At 36.5% G+C, this 9,839-nt stretch overlaps 1 protein-coding gene across 1 annotated transcript; it reads right to left on the minus strand.

Moving 5' to 3' along the window:
- Nucleotides 1-3,673: 3,673 nt before the first annotated feature.
- On the minus strand, nucleotides 3,674-8,001 carry LOC136203450 (protein DJ-1 homolog D). Its single transcript, XM_065994612.1, has 5 exons — nucleotides 7,816-8,001; nucleotides 7,614-7,730; nucleotides 6,521-6,961; nucleotides 4,643-5,005; nucleotides 3,674-4,032 (listed from the first exon to the last, which is right to left on the minus strand). The coding sequence occupies exons 1-5, from the start codon at nucleotides 7,879-7,881 to the stop codon at nucleotides 3,844-3,846; spliced, it is 1,176 nt and encodes a 391-aa protein (XP_065850684.1). The 5' UTR covers nucleotides 7,882-8,001; the 3' UTR covers nucleotides 3,674-3,843.
- Between the last annotated feature and the right edge of the window lie 1,838 nt (nucleotides 8,002-9,839).

Here is a 9,839-nt window from a genome sequence, read left to right on the forward strand (position 1 = left end):
ATCGTCATCTCAAAGAGAAACAACGTGAAAAAGGTTAAGTGTTATTACTTAGCAAAGAAGTTAAGTGAAACTAAAAACATTAGTTTCTTCTATCATAAGTAATCTCTCTTCTTAATTTATGTAAACATTCATTCGGTTACCCAACAAACTTTACCTTTTCATTGTTTACATAATATATAAGCAAAAAAGATCAGTAATTACGACCACCATCCTCATAGAAACGACACTTTACTTCTACTTTATTATAAATGATACTCTACTTTCACTTTACTACTTGATACATGATTAAAATGTATTTGCCTTCACACGTAGGGCTAATCGAGCCGAGCCGAGCTTTGGTCTGCTCAAACTCTGCTCGCTATAAAATTAATGAGCTTGAGCCCAAGCCGAGATTTGGCTTGCTCAAGTTTGGCTCAGCTCATTAGAAAAGAATCGAGCTCAAGCCGAGCTTCGAGCTTGTTTCGAGCCCAAAATCCTATTTGAATTTGGTTCATTAAGAAAATTATCTAACCATGAATTGGTTGTGAGTAAATCATTAATTATATTTATGAAGTTTGCTCGCAAATAGCTCTTTAATTGTGTACATAAACAAGAACACAAGCAAGTTCGTGAATAAATAAACAAGATGCTTACAAATAGTTCGTCTATTACTCATTTATTGTATTTGTGAACGAACTCATCTAATAGCAAATGAAATAATATTAAGGTTAGATATTTGTAAACTAACATAAAACTATATAGTTTTCTACAAAACTAAAATTTGTTCATAGATGTTCTAATCGAGTTGCTTGCGAGCTTTGGCCTGCTCAAACTCGACTCGTTTACGAACCGAGCCAGTAAATCGTGCTCATGAATGGCTCGTTTACAAATCGAACCGAGTTGAGCTGAGCTTTTATCGAGCCGCTCATGAGCGGCTCGGCTCATTTACAGCCCTATTCACACGCACATGTACATAAAATACACATCACATTCAAATAGCTCTTCCTAATTGCATCTCACACTTCTTTGGTTGTTCCACATAGTACAAAATATGCAATCAGATTGTGGCTCAGTGAATTAATGATCCATGGCTTAACTAATGCATTTTCAGTCTCTCATTCATTCATCATATTCAGGACTATCGGTTACAACGTTTTTTCTATCGATATGTGCATCTAAAAAAATTTGTCCAGGCCGATAATTAAAGCTATCAAATTTCACATGAATGGGTGAAGGATTATCTTGAATGGTGATAGTGTAGGTTTTTTGCTGTCAAAATTTTCACCATCGGGTTTAGAAACGCATACTGGATGGTGCAGCTAGGGTTTGATATGGAAGAAAAATAAAGTTATGCAACTAGATTAACCCTTAGATTAACCCTTACTCTGATAGCAAGTAAAAAAAGAATTGGGCAAAATGAATTTTCCATTAACCTTTCAAGTATATTCATACAAAAAAAATAAAACTAAATAAGAAAAAACCTAATAAATGAATGGTTACACCTCTAGCTTATATTCCTATATTGTAGACCTCGGCATGGGCCCGGCTCAGACCGGACCTGTCGGGTTTGTGATAAAACCTGATAAGCCCAAGCCCACACTAATTAGAATCGGGCTCGGGCCTAAAAAAGGAATCCCAAGCCTGCCAGCCTGCCCAAGCCCATATCTATATTAAAAAAAATTCAATTAAAATAAAATATACTTTTTTTAATAAAAAATAATAAACATAATAGTTAATAAGTCTTAGAAAATTATAATAAACTAATAGTTAAATTCAAAATAAAATTACAACATAACAATAAAAAAAAATAGATAGAGTTAGAGAGTATATATATGAGATATTTAAATAAATATTAAATTTATAAATGTATGTATAGATAACGGGTCGGGCCCGATGAGTATTTATATAGCCCAAACCTGCTCATTTTCTAGGCGGGCTTATTCGGGCTTGGGCCGGGCCGGGCCTGACACTAATTTTATGTGTCCAGATCCGGCTAAATGGGCCTGGGCTCGGGCCGGACGGGCGGTCTCATCGGCCCATGACGAGGTCTACTATATTGTCAACAATTTAGGTTGGCTTGTCAAATAGAGAGCTTATATTCCTATATTGTCAACAATTTGCTTTGGGTTGTCAAATGAATTCTATGTTGCATGACGTTATACTGACTCGTCCATGGCCCAATCCATATTGGCCAAATGATCAACTTGCACGTTTTCGTTAGCGGACTGTTAAATATCACCTCCAAATTACTTATCACCGGTCCTATTTGGACTTTTTTGCCATTCTTATCATTTTGATCAAAAACTGAATTTCTTTTAACAATTATAAACCTGAACAACAATAATTGAAATTATGAAAATAATTGATGTGTGACAACCCAAACCCCAGAAATGGATGATTACGAGTCGGAAACATTAAAATTTACGTTTATTTTATCAAAGAACTTATGAAAATAATACATTTTATTTATGATGATTTTAAATTTTTCGTCACAAAAAATCGAACGATTTAATAGTTTTTGCCACTAAAAATTTTATGATTTTGCACGGCCAAAGTTTGGCCTAGACGGATGCAGCATCCGCCTAGGCCAAATTTTGGCCAATTCTTTCCAAAAAAATCAAATTTGAAAAAAATAATTATAAAAAGGGTAAAATTGTCCAAATGGGACAGTGATAAGTAATTTGGAGATGGTAATAGCAATACCATTTCCTCATGAGGAAGGTATTTCCTCATGAGCAATACGCTTTATTTCAATCTTCCTACCAATCTTCCTACCCTATTACTGACTTTTAACCATAATTGAAAAATCAAAACCAAATCAGGATGATACAAATTAACTCTTTCTTTTTAAGGCAAAAATCTTACCATTTTCAAAGGGACTGGAATTACATCTATTTTTCATTTCCATTCAAGAGTTTTTATGTGTTTCCACACCCTTTGCGACCCGAAAAATGGCCAAATCATTACAAAAAAAAATGATAGTAACCCCACCATTAACTATTTCATTTACTAACTACTTCATTTATAAATTTCATAATAATAGAAATAAATACTTGAATATCCTACCAAGACAGAATTTGTAACTTGCTATTCTCTTACCTAGTAGGCAAAGATTTACCCCAGGGTGATTCATTCGAATCAATATGGGAGTCCAACCATATTGGCATAATTCATGTTGTATATTTAACCTCTTTGCTTCTCTATATTTAACCTCTTTGCTTCTCTTATAGTACAATCCTCTTCATGCCGATCCCCTTTATCCTTAATTCATTAAGACAAAATGTAGGACTGGTGCCAAAAATTCATCGGGAAAAAAAGAACTCGCTGAGCCAGAATCGCTAACTAATACTGATCAAATACTAATAGAACAGAAAAGAGTTGTCTTTTCTGTATACTTTCCTCGGTTCCATTGCTACCACGTGCTTCACGCAATCGTGGAACATAAAATAAGTCACTATAGTGAGATGGGATGGGACCCATAAGCTAGTGGCTTCCTCTGATTTTGTAGGGATATAGGAATCGGCAGCAGATCTAACATTTATGGCGTGTGGCAATTGTGAGTGCAATCGTGATTTGAATGCTAGTGGAGAGCAATGGAGCGGGAAAACTCCCCATTGGTCCACGTAGATAGCATAATTAGTATCCAATATCAAGTTGGATCACAAATATCGAAAGCTGAACAATTTGTAGAAAGTAGCAAAATAAAAATAATCGATTCTGTCCAATTCCAAACAGCGTAAAAAGCGTTTGAAATTTCACATACATTAAAGTCAGATTGTATAACTAGAAGTTGATAATACTCAAAACATGTTATCTCACAGAAAAGAGCACGCATGAAGTGAAGTCTAAACACAGTCACACAAACTAGAACGAGACCTTAATGCCAAGCAAGGCCATAAATTGAGATATAAACTCTGGGTGCCCTGGCCATGCAGCTCCAGTAACTAAGTTTCCATCAGTAAAGCAACGGTCTATTGGATCAGGATCCAGCCATGTCGCGCCTGACAAGACAACATTAAGCTTCACAGCAGGGTATGCAGTACATTTCCTCCCCTGCAAATTGATTCACACGGAGAGTTTAATGACAATGTAACTTGGCCTAGATCAGTATTTGCAACTTCATATTAAAAAGATGAAATAACCAAAGCATGTCATTAAATGAAAATATCAAGACTTTGCGACGTATGAAACAAGAACATTTCTGTTACCACATTGTTGAAATGTTCTCGCGTTCCCTAGTAGGAGCAACTAAGCATACACAAATGTATCAATCATCAATCATCAGATTAAATAATAACAATGCATCAATCATCTCATTCAATTCACACTAAAGAAAGTATAAATATCTACAAAAAAATATATTATTGGCTGAAACGCCACCAATCATGAATGTGTTAATGGGATGATAACCTTGGTTGCTTCACAAGAATCAGTTATTAGACAACAAATAACAGTTCAATAATACTACATGAAATTGGAAATTCTTTCGTCAAATGAAATATTTTTTTTACTGCCAAGTATTTTTATCAATAAATTTTGAAAAAAAAAGAAAAGAAAAACGAATTGCACATAGCATGAAGCTGATCACAAGTGAAGCATTTAATAAACATATGTGTCTAAGGCATGAAAAATGCGAAAACTACCCCCAATTTCAATAAACTACCTTCAGAACACCCGCAGCAGCTAAGATCTGCTGCCCATGACAAATAGATGCAACTGGTTTCCTGGATTCCATGAAATCTTTCACCAAGGCAATCACTGTTTTGTCCAATGCCAAATATTCTGGAGCCCGTCCCCCAGGAATGACAAGAGCATCATAACCCGAGGCATCTAACCCTTCATATGTTGCTGTTAAAGTGAAATTATGGCCTGGCTTCTCACTGTAGGTCTGGTCACCTTCAAAATCATGGACAGCAGTTGGGCAGTAATCCCCAGCCTTCTTCTTGGGGCAAACTGCATCCACGTGGCACCCAAGAGCTTGCAGGGACTGAAAAGGAACAGCTACCTCATAATCTTCCATGTAATCCTGCAAATAAGAAGGAAAAGGAGTAACGGATTTAACAACTATAATGAAGTATGTGGTTTCAGTGGGCTTCAACTTAACTGATGACCAATGCAGATACAATTTTCTCTCCATTATTACTTTACAAGTACGAAAAATAAATGGAATCCATTTCTGATTGATGAATTAACAGTTTTAGATTTTGAAGCGACTCAACTTAGCCTTGTTCCAATTTAGAGTTCTAAAATCAGACATTCAAAATTTGTCCAAGCAAGGCAGGGTTGAATTCAGTATCTTTGTCATCCATCATTCCTATCTCATCCACAATACATTTGGGAGCTATAAACCTGCTACTATAAAATCCTGCAAATAATTGGAGCCAAATTAATTAGACCTAGATGCGAAAAGCAGCGATGAGTAACTTAGGCACCCTGCACACTTGAAGCTAATTACAATAGCATACAAGTTTTAAAAACTAAAGGTTGACTAACTAGCTTGATTTTTGCATGTAATGAAGAAGAACAAAATCATTTCCTAGAGAAATGGTTTACTTAATCAACAAACTTCATGACTATCCACTATTCATCCTTGTTTCAGGTACAGGTGAATTGATTCCCAAGAAAGGTGATTTCATAGGCCAGTATTTTGGAAAAAAAGTCTTATTAATTATTGGGATTTCACTAAAACAGATACCAAGAAAGACCAGCATGTGGACAAGATCTTCCTTAACAATATGCCCAATTATAAAGTTTTTAACCACAACAGGAACTTTGTTTCTCTTAGCAACAAAAAGTTCACACACCAGCAACAAACAGAAATGGAATAACTGAAGTTTTAAAGCTCCTACATCTGTAAAATCTAATGAGCATTTGCAGAAAAAGTAATGAAGAAAACAAGGATAACGAACTGAACTGCCAAAATAAACCTGCAACATTCTCTATACTCTACTGGTTTGATCCAATAGCTGACCTGACCTATTTTGTTCTCTATCAATTTCAACTTCCTGTACCATAATTACTTCATAGTAAGTTCTGGATAAAAAAAACTAGCTTTCTAATTCCTCAGCAAATTAATTGCATAGATCAAGAAAGCATCATCATGATCAATAGCAGGCCTCATAAATACCATTTTGGTGATAATGACCAAATATGATTTTGCACCAAGCATATACCTTTAAAGTAAATAAATAAACAAATAGAAAAGGTGCACTGGAATATTGATAAAACACAAGAAGAAAACTTTTCCATAGCATATCCATCCTTCAAATAGTACTAAAATGAAGCATAAAGTACAAAAATGAAGCATTTCTTTCTATGTAAAGCACAGATGGTAAACAGACTAGAATTCCATATCACTTATCCAGAATGTTGAAGTCTTAACCATTAACTCAAAAAGTCTTTATGTTATGGTGTCTGCTAATTAATTTAATATTGTGTATTAGCACAAACATTTTAACAATGATGCAGAAATGTTAAAAGAATTCTGTAAATGTTCTGTTCCCTTTATCTACTGAAAGCAAAACAAGTAATTATAACTTACCCCACAGAGAAACAAAATCCTTTTATCTGAACCTGTAATGGCACCTCCAATTGCCTTAACAAAAAGCTGAATAAATTCAGGATGCCCCTCATAGGTAGCCCCTGTGATTATATTTCCATCAGCAACACATGCTGCCATTGTTTGGGGTTCAACCCAGTGAGCACCTGCAGCAACAAGTACAGGTCTGACAGAAGGGTATGCAGTGCACTTTCGACCATTCACTATGCCTGCAGCAGCCAAGATCAATTGTCCATGGCAAATGGAGGCAATAGGCTTTCCAGCATCAGACAATTTCCTCACACAATCTATGACAGATTCATTCATGGCAAGATATTCTGGTGCACGTCCTCCCGGAATCACCAGTCCATCATATTTAGCAAAGTCAATTTCATTGAACGTTGCACTAAGAGTAAAATTGTGCCCGCGTGACTCAGAATACGTCTATATTCAAAAAGAGGAAATCAGCACAATATCTATTTGTACTCCCACAATTCGGCAGCATTAACTGGCTTTCCTGATGAGCTGTAAAGGTTGCTTTCCCCAAGAGGTACAAATTGTAGCTTTGCCTAAAATTAGTTTTTTCAGCTTTTAAGGAAAGCAATTTTGCATTTAACAAGCTGCTTTTAGCTGGAAGAACTACTTTTAGGGTCTGGGATTGCAATGCCAAATGCGCACTAAGAGAGTGTTTATAAATTCCAATTTGAAACAATTCAATTCACTTGAACTCTTTTTTCTTAATCTCTCATGTTTAGAATAAAAATATTGGAAGAATCCAATTCTGTTATATTATAAATGTAGTTAAATAGTGAGATTCACAAATCATGCCAAATTTAGCATGATGTTGTGGGAAATGACATAAAATTAGTCTATGTAATACATAATTATTAGACTAACTAGTTTATGTTAGCCGACCCCGAATCATTTCGGGACTAAGGCTTTGTTGTTGTTGTTGTTCCAAACAAGGGATAAAAAGAATTCATAGATCATGTTATAACAACGAATAATTCATAACCGATATTACCATTAAACAAGAGCCGTGTAATTCCAAGTAAAACGCATAAAGAACAATATTGACGAGTATGACAGAGTGAACCTGATGACCAGAAGACTCGTGAATGGAAGTGCGGCAAAACTCGCCAGTTTTCTTGCCGGGGCAGGCAGCATGAACAGCGACTCCATATGCCAACAGAGCCTGGAAAGGAACCATCGCCTGTGAATACAAACAGAGGGAAATTAGGCCATGAGAAAGATAGTGAATTATCCTCAATGAAGGAAGGCAATCAGAGAATCAAAACCTCATAATCTTCCATGTAATCGCCGCATAATAGTAGAACAGTCTTTTGAGAGCTGGAATTCGCCATTTGAGATTGAGAAGAGGATGATGACGGTCACTGAATGAATGAGCTTTCTAGAGAACTTTGAGCTGTGTATTTAGCAACCCAATGACATTAGCTGTTTTGACATTACCTAAGAATTGTTTTTTATTTCTAAATAAAGCCACCTAATTATATCCCATGGTGAATCTGTGTGCCAATAGTGTCATAGGCATCAGTGAGACCAGATATAAGCTGCAGAACTATCTGATCATTGGTAACTGGGCAGTCCGTCTTGGAAAGTTGGTCGAACAACGATTTTAGATTTTGGTAATAGGAAGATATGTCATAGAAATTTTCTAGCTTGGTTTTAGAGAATTCCTGTTGTAGGAAAAGGGCACGGGAGTGCTTGTTATCAGAAAATATGTCTTGTAAACGAGTCCAGCTGCGGTGGAATCCGCCTCAATAATGGTATGAAGCAGATCGAGGGATATTGTGTTGTATATCCATTGAAGAACAACAGCGTCAATACGGGACCATAGTTCAGGGTTTCTAGCTTTGGGGGAGGTAACCGGTGTTTCAGATGAGGGAATAATGTGGTCGAGGACTTGGAATGCTTTGGCATGAAGCTTGAATAGGGCTGCCCAGGTTGGATAGTGACCTTTTTCAATATCCAAAGTGATTTTAATAAATGTCGATATGTTAGAAACGGACAGAGAGGGATGATTCAAGGTATTTTTTTTCGGTTGGGGGGGGGGGGTTCGGTGTTGGAATTGGCTGTGTTGTTTGTGTTTGTGTTAGAGGTGGCCGATGTGTTTGTCATGGCTGTGGAAGGAGGGGGAGTCGGCGGCGATAGGGTGGGTTTAGGGTTTGCGGCCGGCGGAACTTAGGGTTTAGAGGAGAGAGGGAGATTTCGGAATTTTAGGTGAGGAATGAAGAATTAGGGTTAAGCTCTGATACCATAAAACAATATGATTCTCAGTGATTATCATTGATGTGTAAAATGGTATAAATACATAATACAGTTCACGTTTCAGTGAAACTCTAATTCTGTCTAACTGTTGTGTAGATAAGTACAGTAAATTCTATAACAGTAAAATACTAATAAATATCTCTAATAATTTCTTCACAAATCACAAACCCAAACAGCAATCATGATTGGTGGACATTATAAAGGGAGAGGACTAATGATCCCTCCGTTTCTTTTTTTACTTAATTTCAATCGAAAACAAGAGTTCCGTCTCCGGATTTGGAGACGGAATTCATTGAACATTGTCTCGGTGGGAGAAAATCTCACCTACCCTTTGGACAGGCGGGTGAAACTCCCGCCCCCCTTTACGAGAGGCCAAACTTTTTTTTCTTCTATATTTTTAGTCGGACACCTTTTAAAGGGCTCAAAATTGGAAAAAAGTCAATACCGAGTTACCGAAGCGTCCGATTGTGTTTTAACGTTAAATTTGTATTTATCTATCAATGTAAGTATTGAAATATTGTAAAATAAATAAGAAGACAAAATACTAATCGAATTAGGGTAGATAATAATGGAAATGCTTAGAGTTTAGGGACGAATTTCAATTAGAGTAAATAATAACTTACGTTATTCGATTGGTTTATAATTTTTCAAACTTCAGAGGTTGGAGGTAGTTCCGAACAGCGGCAAACTACTAGACGTGGTATCACTGCCTGTGCTAGGTCGGAACGCAGAGAGGCTGATGGCAGACGCTCAAAGGACGCACGTGGCACAACGTCAGCACATTAGAGCTGATGAGGAGGAGGATGTCGTCATGGACGTGGATGGCTTAGATCATCTTACAGACGAGAGGATCCCACATCGTCAGGTGACAAGGGGGGAGCGCGGTCGTTTTATTGCTGCTGAGTTGTCATCTGGTAAATAATTTACATTCTTGTTTTATTTTGTTATTAGTTTACTTTAGTTATTATTATAAGATTTCAATCGTTTAAATGTTATATGTGTAATATAATTTCAAGGATGCTACAGTTGAGGA

This window comes from Euphorbia lathyris, chromosome 1 (genome assembly GCF_963576675.1).
Source record: "Euphorbia lathyris chromosome 1, ddEupLath1.1, whole genome shotgun sequence".
In the NCBI taxonomy this organism is placed as follows: Eukaryota; Viridiplantae; Streptophyta; class Magnoliopsida; order Malpighiales; family Euphorbiaceae; genus Euphorbia; species Euphorbia lathyris.